The following is a 13,333-nucleotide window of genomic DNA, read 5'->3' as shown; positions in this document are numbered from 1 at the left end:
AAAAAAAAAAAAAAAAAAAAAAAAAAAAAGTCAAGAAAGAACAGATGCTGGTGAGGTTGCTGAGAAAAAGGAATGCTTTTACACTGTTGGTGGGAGTGTAAATTAGTTCAACCATTGTGGAAGACAGTATGGCCATTCCTCAAAGACCTAGAGGCAGAAATACCATTTGACCCAGCAATTCCATTTCTGGTTATATACCCAAAGGAATATAAATCATTCTGTTATAAATCATTCTGACCCATGAGGGGGAACAACACCCACTGGGGCCTGTCGGAGGATGTCGTGGGGTGAAGGAGAGCATCAGGAAGAATAGCTAATGGATGGTGGGCTTAATACTTAGGTGATGGGATGATCTGTGCAGCAAACCACCATGGCACACATTTACCTATGTAAGAAACCTGCACATCCTGCTCAGGTACCCCTGAACTTAAAATAAAATTTGAAGAAAAAGAAGGTCTCATCTCTTAATACTGTTACAATGACAATTAAATTTCAAAATGATATTGGAGGGGACAAATATTCAAAGCACAGCATGACCCTTCAGAGAAAAAGTGTTAACTTCTGCTCTGATCTCCCAATCACACTCCGTTATCTTTGAAACTGTTATTATGTAGATTGCAATCTTTTGCAGCTCCAAACCTGACATAACCTAGGTGCTTTCAGTGACCATGCAGATGACTTCTCCAATAACTGGACTCTCAGTTCTTCCCGCTGTCATCTTCAATAATTGTCTCCACTTCATTTTAGCCATCTACTCTCACAATCACATCTTGGATCTTGTTATCATGTAAAATTGCTCTATCTATAAAATCACAAATTCAAACCTACAAACATCTACTCTTCCAGCTTGTGCAACTAGTCCCATTTCAACTGTTCTCCAACCTCATTAGCTCTTTTAATGAGTTAATCACACTACTTTTTTCCAAACCGTCAGCTTTATTTTTTCTTTGTGTCTCTTATTATCAAGCTAAAGTTCTATAGTGCATTGTGTCAATAATATTTTTGCTTATACCCCAAATCCTTTGCCCTTTTTTATCTTTTGGCAACAATCTAAAAGGGAATCCAAATGTGGCACTATGTATTTTTAATGCCAGACTCAAGCAGCCAGTCACTGCTGGAGAAGGCCTGATGCAAATTGTTTTCACTGCCATTTCATACCATACCCAAATGGATGTTCAACACAGACCAAAAATCCAAATGTGTTTAGTTAGTGAATTCATTTCGCTTCTATCCATAGCAGCTCTTTCAAACCTTTCTCAATCTTCTTTTCTGAAGCTTCCTTCCTCTCTCTAGCTGAAGATGGTTTTGTTTCTATTTTAGAGAAATAGAGACAGCACCTCCCTCATTATATGCACTCATCTTATTTTCCCTCCCTCCTGTTACAATAAAAAAAGAAAACAAAACCTGTTTTTTTTTTTGTTTTCAATATCAGGGTAGTCCTACTTGTGTTGTATCATTGTCCCCATTTTCGTAGAAACCTTGGTTTATTATTTTATCCTCCATACTGTGTATTTAACTACTCTTTTTTAACTAGATCGTGCCCATTAACTTTGAAGCACAGTCAAGTGTCTTTTATTAATTGAAACCGCCATCACCATCTCTACTGCAATATCAACAGAATCCCGCATTTGAACACCTCTACTCTTCCTGTTACTACTGGCAGATTTCTTGAAAGTCATATCAATGTGCTGTCTCCATTTCCTTGCCTCCCACTCATTCCTCTTCTCCCTCCAGCCTGACTTCCATTCCATAATGCCACCAAACAGTTCCTGTTAGGTGATAAAAAATTTCATGTTTTAATATACAATTGAATAACTATTTTATCTTCTTAGAAACTTTATGATTGATGGCTATTCCTTTAACGTAATATGTTTCTAGATTTTTGTGACCCAATTCACTCCTGATTTTACTTGTGCCTCTTTAATTGCTCTTCATTACCCTCTGAAGACTCATCTTTTTCCATCTGTCACCATGGACTCTGCTGAAGTGCCACATGGCTTTTCTTGTTTGATTTTTCTCTTCCTAGATGATTTCTTTCACTCCCAGAACTTTAGTTAGCACTTACACTGAGATGACTCACCAGTCTGTATCTTCGGCTTAAACTTCTCTCCTAGATCAGAAATTGTATATCCAGATATTTACCTAACGTCTTCTGTATGTCACAACTTCATGCCTAACTCAATATGTACAAAATGAAATGCAAAATAATTTCTGCATGATCTGATCATATTCCTGTGTTCCCTAATACAATGTTCCCCTATTTTTTCTGTGTTACATATTAGAAATTAAAGCATCATCCTTGACACTGCTTTTTATTCCTCCCTTCACATAGGCAATCCACCACTGATCCTGTGGGGAGAATCTCCTACACAAGTTTCTAATCTAAACATTTCTCTCTTTCTAGTTCATTGCCACTGTACTTAATGGCACCAGCATCTCTCATGTAGCTTTCTGCTGTTGTCTTCTAACTGATCCACACTGTCCTCTCTGCCTTCTTCAATTCATTCTCTACACTTGAGCCACAAAGATGCATTTTTGAAATGCAAAACAAAAAAAATCAAACAAAACAGCCACCTTTCAATTAGTTCCCACAGCTCTTAGGATGAAGACAAAACTCCTTAATTGGACTAATCAGTCTTTCTAATCTTATCTTTAACTGTCTCACCTGTAATCCCTCTGCTCGAGCTATAATACCTTTTAAAATCTCCCCTGTCTACCCAGTTGCTGGAACTTCCTTTCACCATAGAGCCTTTGCATGTCCTGTTCTTTATAAAGCTCTGTGTTCCCTTGGTTAACTCCAGTTGAAGCAGCACTTCCAAAGGAAAGGAAAGGAGAGGGGAGGGGAGGGGAAGAGAGGGTAAGGGAGCGGAGGTGGAAATGAAAGGAAGGGGCAAAGGAAAGGACAAAGAAAAGGAAAGAGGAAAGGAAAGAAAGTCTTTTCTGATTTTCCTATTATACCCTCTCATACACTGTCTACTTCCTCACTTCTGGAGCACTTCTCACTGTTGCAATTTGGTATTTGCTTATTTGATGAATGTCAACTTCTTCCTATTGAACACTGTGATTCACGAAGGCACAGTTATGCATCCATCTATGCCTACTCTGTGCCTGGTGCCCAGAACTGTAAGCACCCAAAAACACTTGTTAGATAAAGACTAAATACAGGAATTTAAGAAGAGCCAGCATTCAGGTTCAACACAAACTAGACAGGATAATAACATGCTTTAGACCAAGCTTATCAACATTATAGGATCAAAATTTTATTGCTACGATTACTACAACTTCCAGGACCATGACTTCTTCAACCACTCTCACTGCTACTACTGCTTCCAATAACATTAACAGCCCACCAAGGCATTTACTGTGAACTAGTAAATTAAAACCATGTTATACTCTTATAACTGATCTTAATAACTATAAATTTTAAAATGCACCAGAATCTTACAATCTGAAGCATTATGGGATCCAGTAGCATTCAAATGAATGAAATCTAGATTATGACAATCCAAGGCTTAACTCAGAGAACTGGATATCTTGGAGTGACTCAAAACCTCCTAACCTAGGAGGAAACCCTATCAAGTGAAAGCAGAAAAGAGGCAAACCCCACACTGCTTATTATATTTCCACTCTTGCCCACAGCCTCAGAGCACTAAGACACACACAGAGACAAAATATTGTGAAAAGAGAACAGAATCCTTTCACAGCTAGGCCCTTGGGGAACATGGGAACAGGATTTAGACACACACTGTGTTGTGAGCAGACATGAGAGAATGATTCAAATGGCAACAGAAAAGAAACAGGAAGAGATGATCAACCCAAATACCTCAAGTCCCTCAGCATTTTCAAATTAGGTTCTTATGCACCACTTCAATTTGCATTTGTTTATGTACTACATAAGTGTTTGCACTTCAGGTGTGTTTTGCTTACCCAACTAGCTTGTAAACTTAAAGATTGCACAGGGGCCTAAGAGGAAAACTGTACAAGTGAGAGGAGAAGCAGCAAGAGAAGATCGAAAGAGTAAAGGGTAAAAAGGAAATACGTTATTGGTTGTGAACTTGACAGAGCTCTCAGATAGCAACTGCCTCCTTTTAGTCAGCTGCCTACTCTGTAGCTCCATACCAGGCTAACATTTTTGGTCACTCTGTGGTGAAGGATTTGTTTCCCCCAGTCTGTTTTGCTCTTTTCTATTTTACTCCCTTTGTACCCAAAAACACAATACCAGAACCATTTCTCTAACACTGAGGCCATTGCTTTTCATCTGATTCAGATGACAGCAGCAAAGTTACGATCAGAAGACTGGAAATTTTCCAACCACAGAAAGTATAGACATGGTGTCTGCCTCTCCAGTGATCTGCAGTTTTTAGTAGCTACAAGCTTACCTCCTTTGGTTCTCTTTATTTTAAGAAATTCATTTTCTTTAAAGGCAACACCATTCTCCTTTCTGGATAATATACTATCTGTTCTCCATTGCTGTCTTCATTTTGTGGCATCACATATTCTATTTCCTAAAAAAGGTACATCAATCCATGTTGCCAAGTCTCAATGAAGGAAACACTAATTCCTCAGTAAGGCCACAGTATTGTTTACTGGTTCAGGCAGAATGTACCAAAAAATCTATGTATGAAGCCAAGGTCAATGTGTACTTGTGCTAATATTACATGGCAAATGTCTTACTGAGTTCCAAATGAGGTCAACATATAAAGAGAAGGAGCAGGGCTCATATCTAATCAGAACTGAGAAACAGAATTTGCTCAATAGAATTATTACTACTCTTAATTGAAAACTACCATTTACCAAACTCTTATCCTTTAGCAGGAACTATACATTTAAGTGCATTACACAGATTATCTCATTTAATCATCAGGCTAGTGATACCTATAAAGAAAGTACTATAATTATCCATATTTGTTATGTGAGAAACTTGAAACAACTTGGGAATGATGAAACGTATAGTAAGTGATAGAGCCAATGTTCAAACACAGGCTACCTGAATCAAAGTATGTGTAGCTAAACAGTGTTCTATGTAGGTCTTCCATTTCTCTTTACTTCAATCCCACTCCACTCCATCCTTAATTGAACTGAAGTGTGTGTGTAGTGTGTTTTCTGGAAAACAGCAAGGGAATTGGGCATTGTAAGATAGTAGTTGATAGGACCTTGGCCTAAAGGTGGACTGTTCCAACAGCATATTTTTAGAGCAAGTAAGTTATAAGACATGGAGAGGAGGTAATAAATCCATATCTGTTGCTTTTTCTGGGCAGCTCTCTGTCCCTTTTAATATGATCTTCACGAGTTTTTTTTGTTGTTGTTGTTATATTACCAGGTCACTTTGCCCTGAGTCAGAACCAGTCCACTGCCAGTGCATTTTGCATTTGTTGGCTTTCACTTTCATTGTCTTCCATTAGCAGAAATGAAAATCATTTACTTTAGGGCCAGGTAATTTAGAGCAGGCATTATTATAATCATTTTCCAAACAGGCTCAGAGAATTTACACGATAGGCCCCAAGTCAAATTTATTTCTATTCAGAAAGGAGCTAGAACTTAAATCTAGGATTCCCGCTTCTAAATGCAGGCCTCCAAACTATGTTGGTGTGAATGCTGCATGACGAGCAGCCTCCTTTGCCCCTTTACCTGCCCTAGACTAAATGTTGTATACCCAGAACCACTTTCATAAATTCACCCACAAACCTTCCCTCACAGTGAATAGCACCACCATTCACAGTGAATAGCACCACCATTCACAGTGAATAGCACCACCATGCCAGACACCTAGTTGTCACCTTCAACTTCTTTCTCTCCTTCACTCATACTGCCCTTCTCTTCTATTCACTCTATGATCATATGTTTTACACCCAATGCGCAAAATTTGCCACTTTCCCTCTGTATCTACCTGAACTAACACTTCTTCTTTTCTGAGCTACTGAGATGGTCTCCTGAGTTGTCTCCACCTGCTCCTTCTTGTCCATCTTCACCTCATTTTCACAGGAAAGTCAGTATGATTTTTTTTTTTAACAACACAAATACAATCAGCCTATAAATGTCATGCCATCCTTTTGTTGGAAATACTTCTATGTCTTCTCATGGTTCTGAGATCAATATAGAAACCTTTTAAAAGGGAATCTGACCAGGTCCAACATGATCTGGTCCTTACCTGCCTTATCCTTTAGTCGCTGTACTGCTGTCCCATTGGCATTTTCCCATTTCTTCAAACACTCCACAGAGCTTCATGCAAGCTCTTTTCTCTCTCTGGGATTACTCACAATTCCACTCTGCCTCAGCCCCACCCCCTAAATTGTGTTAATGTCTATTCATTCTTTAGACTTAAGCTATGGTGTTAATTACTCAAGGACAATTTCAATGGCCTCTGTGATGTGCTCCTTCACAAGACTGTTAGAGTCTTTATTATTGACGGTTATCACTGCTACAAGTTTACACTTATTTGCTTAAATGCTGTGGTCACTTCCTTTCTCCCTTATCAGACAGTAGCTCTTTCTGCTCAGCCTTTGTATGCTGAGCACCATGCCTAACCCTGCTTTTCTTACAAGGTACATTTGTTGAATGAGAAGAGAGCTGAGTGAAAGCATGGGCTTCCATCCGTCTTCCAGTTATGCTTACCGTGTGTCTGAATGAGAAGGTTGTAGATTTTAGTCTGCATGCCCTCTGGATACAGAGTAAGCATACACTCGTACCTTCCACTGACCGAAGAAGACATATTCCTTAAGTGCAGAGTCCATTTTGACCCATTCTCAGGAGTTTCTGTGAAGGTCACCAGTGACTCACAAGGACTCCCATAGGCACAGTGGAAGCCATATTGGGGATGATAAAGAGCAATCAGGTCTGCCTTATCGGTGACCTTGGACCATTGCATCTGCACCAAGAAGCCTATCGCCTGTGTTTGGCAGGTCAGGTTGACATCAGAGCCAAGTGTAGCATAAATGTTTTCTTCTGTGTTGAATGGTTTTCCCCAAACTCCTGAAAAGGAAGAACATGAGCTGTGAGTTTAAATAATTCATATAGAATGACTCTTAATTAAAAACCCTAGTCACTTCAGTAAGGTGAGGGGAGCAACTGAGGAAATTTTTCCCTGACTACTTTAGGAGTAGAGTAGAGCTTATGTCTGACTCAGATAGAGACGCATGAGACAATATAAATGAGGAGGCATTTACGTAGAGAAGCTAGAGGAAATTACTGACTTCTAAATATTTATCCTTGTGTTGGTCTGACCAAAACATAATTGAAGGTTTCTAACTACCTGTGAATAAAATCAAGCCTATTTGAAAATTGAAGCATACCAGCAAACTTAGTATGACAATTCTTCTTACGTTTAATATAATTGGCTTTTTGGGTTATAAAACAACAGCTGAATATAATACACATGATGCTTTCTGAAACTGCAAAAATAAATGATATGTGTATAGCAATTTATTTGAAAAATACATGTTTACAAGGGCCTTTCATATGTTATCTTGTTTAATCCCCCTCACACGCCGTAAGTGATGTTGTTAACCCTTTTGTATCAAGGAAGGAACTGGGGCACAGAGAGATGAAACGGGGTATGCTCAAAGTCACACCTCCAGGCTTGGTGCAGTGGCTCACATCCGTAATCCCAGCACTTTGGGAGGCCGATGCGGGCAGAGCACGAGGTCAAGAGAACCAGACCATCCTGGCCAACATGGCGAGACCCCGTCTCTACTAAAAATACAAAAATTAGCTGGGCGTGGTGGCGCATGCCTATAGTCCCAGCTATTGGGGAGGCTGAGGCAGGAGAATCGCTTGAACCTGGGAGGCGGAGGTTGCAGTGAGCCAAGATCATGCCACTGCACTCCAGCCTGGCAACTGAGCGAGACTCCATCTCAAAAAACAAAAAACAAAACAAAACAAAAATGTCACACCTCCAGTAAAAGAATGAATTCAGTACCGAGAGTTTGTGTCTTTCTATAACCCTCATAACTGTCGCAGTAAAACTCCAGCCAAGGAAGACAAAGAGACCTTTGGAGACCAAAAAGAACTTTATTTAATTTGGGCATCCAGGCCCACAGCAGACTCATGCCCAAAATGGCTGCTGACTCTGACAGAGAAAGCAGGCTTGTTTATATGTCATTTGAGGCAGGAAAACAAGGCAGTATACAGGTTTCAGTCAAAGACAGTAAATTATTTAACTCGTGACAATTCTGAGAAAACTATCTTGACCAGTCAACCAGTCAACCTTAAAGCTGGACAGAGCTGGGGTGAGGTAAAACAGGAGTTACAGAAATATGTGGGGGTCTGGAGGCAGGCAATAAGCCTGGAAGGTTGAGGTAAGCTCGCAGCTGCAACTTGTTAGTAATGCTCGGAGAGGCTACTTAAATTTCTTAGCCTACGTATAACTTCTAAGTAACCTATACTTAATGTTAACTATTACCTATGTTATGTTCATTATTTTAAACTTTAATACTTATTTTATTTTATTTTATTTTCCTTCCACATAACCCCCAAACTGCCTCCCAAATTCAGTTGATTAGAGTAAGAAATTTCACTTTCAATATATAAGGATTGAAAGGACCTCATCTAACCTTAGGTAGAGGCTCCACTTAGTATCACCTCTAATCGATGGTCTGAAATACTAGACATAAGTAGAGTCTCTTTCCCATCAGCAGTCTGACCAAGTGATACAGGACACTTAAAATGTGGTAAGCATTGAGACTGTTACATGCCTTCAAAAGTGTTGGCCTCAGTTTTAGAATTAACATGGAATCCTGCTACAGAAATGATATATATTATTGTGACAAGTACCACCGAAGCTCACAAAAGGAAAAGATAAAAAGACGACAAGCAACGGAGAAGAAACAAGGCTCTTAAGAGTAAAAGTACTTGACAAATGGGAATTATCACACTTCTGTGGATGCAAAAGTTTGGTAGGCAGAGGTTAGTACAGTTTAATGTAACTTCTTGTGAGCTATCCTTTGCCTGAAAATATGGCTCTGATCCTATCTACAGCATTATATTCCAAATCTTCTTTGATTTAGAAATTCTCCTTAATATTTTCATAGCTATATCTGAAAAGCACAGTTAATTCTTCAGACACTCAGGCTTATGATAATACTCTCATACTGTGGAATACAGAACTAATCCTGCTTCCTTCTATTTTTAAATAGGCCCATTAGGCTCTTGTTCCTACTGTCATAAGGATTCCACTTTGTCTCCCAGGTTCCTACCTACACATGCCTCATTAAAATTCAACATGCATTCAACTCCCAAAGACCTTAGTATTTGGAGGAGAAATACTTGTTATATCCAAAAGAAAAAGAGTACTTGAGAGAGAAAAAAGTGAAGCAAGGATCTCTGAGCGTTGATGGGTTTGTGATTTTTAATTTTTCTGCAGTTGTTTTGACTACCATTTGGAGAGCATTTCATTTTCAAGAAACACAATTTCCCCATTACTCCAGAGATCCTGTTAGAAAGGAAATGGGTGAAAATGCCTCAGAGCAGTGGCACAAACGACCCATTGCCTTCTTACTTTTAATGTGCATTAGTAATCATTTCTAGATTCTAGCATCTCTCCTATACCTACCACTGAAATACATAACTGAAACCTTTAGTAATGATTTGTCCTTTGGTGATCCATTTCAGCAGCAGGCACAAGGCATTTTAAATGAACAGAGGCCCCATCCGCCCCTAAAGAGGCCCATCTGACAAGGAGGGACAACTGGAAGTCTTACCCTTGACGAAATGTATCTGGATGATGTAATAGACAGCACAGTATTTCCATTTTTTCTCCATTGTCTTCTGAACACCTTACACCAGCATTTCCGTAATGATCACAAAGTCAATTGATGTCTTCAAGCAAACCCCAGCCACCCACTTCGTGCTAAAAAAACCCAAATTTACCACGCACGCCTGGGTCTGTTTATCACTTGGCAAGCCCCCAGGAAATGAAACGTAGACAGGAAAGTAATGTGGTTCAGGACTGAGTATAACCTTCAATAGAACAAGGTTGAAATTGTTCTCTGAAATCTGTATATCACCTTCTTTAAAAGACTTTTCAGTATCCAAAGAGTCTCTTATTCAGGATCTCTGTGTCAGTCAAGCTGCGTCTAAAATCCAAACAAAGGATATCATGCAGAGCAGTTGGCAATGTGCTTTTTATACATTTCTTTTCAAGAGCACAAAATCATTTAACAAATGTGAGCTTGGTGTCTTTCATAATAGTTTTTCTGTTCAATCTTAAGATACGTTTTCCTTCCAGAATTGCCCTGGGGTGAAAGAACAAAGAATTAACACATTTAATTTTAATAAAATCTGAAAAGTAACAGGGAATAGTGTCAGCTATCAAACCAAATGTTATTGTCTCTCCTCTTGCAGGGAAATGCACATTTCCTGGGAGTGGAGGAGTGAGGGCTACTTTTCTACCCTTCGTCTGGGAAGGCTGGAGGTCAGATAGGGAAGTCTCCCACCAGGTTGGCTGGAGGCCATTTTTGCTCACCACGGAAGAGCTTATCCATGCCTGAGCCAAAGCAAGGCAGTAACAATCAGAATCCAAAGGCAGAGAATTCCCACCTCAGTGAGCTATTAGGCTTATAACATCTGCCTAGTTACTTCTATTTACAGAGAACTGCAAACAAGTTTCAGGAAAGTGACCCCTTGGTAAAAATGTCTGGCTATTCGTAGAAGAACATGATGACTATTCCCTGTTATGATTCTCTGATTGATTTAATTGTATTGGTTTTTCAGCCTGAGATAAAATAGGCTGTCATCACCCTCCAACATTAAGAAAACAAGCATTAGGTTGAGGACTACTGTAAGTTTGATGGACAAAGAATAACTACAAATAAACGTGTGTGTCTTCATACATACCGTATGAATGATTAAAATATACTGTGACCCTAATCTCATTACTAGGATATACACCTAGCAAGACCAAAGACAAATGAAAAGGCCAATTGTAATCCTGAGATGGGAATTCTTTTCAGGTGAAGTGGAGATAATTTTGGTCAGGTTGTTATCATCTATACACCAATCTCTTCATGCAAGGACTTGTGGGGAATATGGACGATGCTAAGACACAAGGAAATGCTTTCGCCATTCAGGAGATTAAATTTAGATGGGAGAAGAGAGACTGTCATGCAAAGAAATAACAGCTACTGTCTTCCTGGATGTCCAGACCACCCCCTATACCACCACCGCAAATACTTGCCATGGTAATTGCCATACTTATTCAGTATTCCTCAGCTAATGATTTCTTGCAGAATTTAGAAGAGGTAGTTACTGCTTGCCTAGTCCAGTGCTCCCCAAACCTTTATTATCGCCCCTTCCCAACTTCCCGTGAGTTTCAGGTCACTGGGGATATTGGGTCAGGTAGTGCTAACAGTGATTTTCCAGGGAAGGCTGGGGAACTCAAAGTCCTTGATAGAAGGGCAGGAAGAGACATAACTGCTCTGGGTAGCTACATCTCTTCCCATTGCCCCTGGAAATTCTAGTAAATCAAAGTTATGAAGCATAGCAGCAGAAACAGTCCTGGAGATGCACTACGAAGATCCTGATTTGCACGTTGGCATCCCTATTACATCGGGACACATTATAAGCCTAGAGAAGGGATTCTATGATCTCATTCCATTTTTCATATTAAGAGGAATTTACCTAAGTAGAAACCAATACAAATCTACGTTTATTGAATTCTCTAAGAACAACACCCTCTTTGGAGTATTTAGACTTCTCCTATCTCTTATTGTATTAAAGTGAAGTAATTGTTCCAAAAAAGTCTGTAAACTTGGAAACATGGAAATGGTTGTTTATTTTCCAGTGCTACAGACTTACTTTCAGCAGAATTCTTGCCTCTCATTGGGGTTGGGCTACCTGAGCCATGCATTTAGTGGCTATATGACAAATCTGTCCTCTGGGTATTGTTCAGGGCTTAGTTCATGATTCTTATATCTAGAAACTTCTATGGCCTGAAGCCATCAGATTTAGCTAATTTTGCTTTGGGACCCACCCAGGTTCTGAGAGTATAACAATTTCAGATGCGTGGCCACAGAATATTAACTGAATGCTTTCACATCGGGTGTCCTGTAGCTGCAAGACCCAGGCGACAGCCCCTCCATGGCTTTTTGCATGCAGCAGGTGGCAGCAACACTCCGCTGACTGGCACGGCTATCCCAGGTGATGGGAATTGCCCCCACCGCCTTTCAATCCTGGTAATATTTTCTAAAGGCTCTTTCAGCATGGGGATAGACAGGCATTCTCTATACTTAAAAATAACTCTTCTGTGGAAGTCATGTCAATCTCTTCTATTATCCTCCCTACTCACCATATCCCAATTGCACAGGGTTTCTTCTGCCTTATAGTCTGCTGCATATAAGGAGAAAACAGAAGCAAGTCAGTTTCACACACAAAAAGAAATCGTGATCTTCTTGAACTGCAGAGGCAAATTCAATTATTTACAAAGAGAAGCAGGAACACACATTATTTCTGCTAAAGGCAAGCCATGATTGTGTGTTTTGGACAAACTTTTAAAATGCTCTAGCTAAACATACTCAATGAGAAAAGGACATTTTCAGAAACAGGAAGTTGAGCAAAAGGTAAACTTACTTTTGTGGTTTTCATAATGGTTAACTCAAATATTGCTTACTTATCTTTAAACACTTACTAAAAGAAAATGGGGAGTGTTACACTTTTGCATGTTTTCCAAAATGCTTAGAAAACATGATGGTTAAAGTTTCAGTTAATTAAAAAATACTTACTGTGTGGCACTTCTTAAGGGATTCCTGAAGAGGCATAGTTCTAGATAATTTTAAAATACCAAAGATAAAATATAACCCTCAGTCTTAAGGCAGTTACCATTTAGCTGGGAGGAAGCATCCATGTTCACTAAAAAAGTCAAGTAGCATAAAGTACATCCCAACCGAGTTGGTAGGACAGGACTTTAGCAAAGGGGGAGTTATCTTAGGGGTTGAGTGGGCCAAGAGCATCTGAAGTCTGGAATCTAAACTTGGCCTTATAGGAATCAGACTGGTAGAAACCACAAGGTAAGTGATTCCAGGCAGAAGAAACAGGAAGAGCCAACACTTGATAGTGTTGAAGTTCAAGGCCATTTATTCAGTGGGCTATTCTGGTTTAGCAGAGGCTGTATTAGGGGATTTGGAGCAGCTAAAGCTGTCCAAGAGCTTTGAATTCTAGGCTAAAGGGTGTGGGTTTTCTTCTCATGTCAGAGAGACTCCCTAAAGAGATTTCAGCATATGAGTCATATATTTAAAGTAACAATTTAAAAGGATAAATGGGGTGGGCATGTGTGAAATGAATGGAAGAAAGGAGAGCAGAGAAACAGAAGACCTGTTAGGAGTTTATGTTTCTTTGGGCACTT

General features: G+C 39.5%; 1 protein-coding gene across 2 annotated transcripts in view; it reads right to left on the bottom strand.

Moving 5' to 3' along the window:
- The window catches only part of CD96 (CD96 molecule), a 110,237-nt gene extending 100,311 nt beyond the window's left edge, over positions 1-9,926 (bottom strand). For both annotated transcript variants that reach the window (XM_017882382.1, XM_017882393.1), the window contains exons 1-2: positions 9,696-9,926; positions 6,613-6,969 (exon numbers count right to left, since the gene is read on the bottom strand). In XM_017882382.1, the coding sequence (XP_017737871.1) occupies positions 6,613-6,969; positions 9,696-9,756 (418 nt within the window). In that variant the 5' untranslated portion in view covers positions 9,757-9,926. The remainder of the gene's footprint in view (positions 1-6,612; positions 6,970-9,695) is intronic.
- Between the last annotated feature and the right edge of the window lie 3,407 nt (positions 9,927-13,333).

This window comes from Rhinopithecus bieti, unplaced genomic scaffold (genome assembly GCF_001698545.2).
Source record: "Rhinopithecus bieti isolate Rb0 unplaced genomic scaffold, ASM169854v2 scaffold_777, whole genome shotgun sequence".
In the NCBI taxonomy this organism is placed as follows: Eukaryota; Metazoa; Chordata; class Mammalia; order Primates; family Cercopithecidae; genus Rhinopithecus; species Rhinopithecus bieti.
This window is presented reverse-complemented; position numbering and strand designations above follow the sequence as displayed.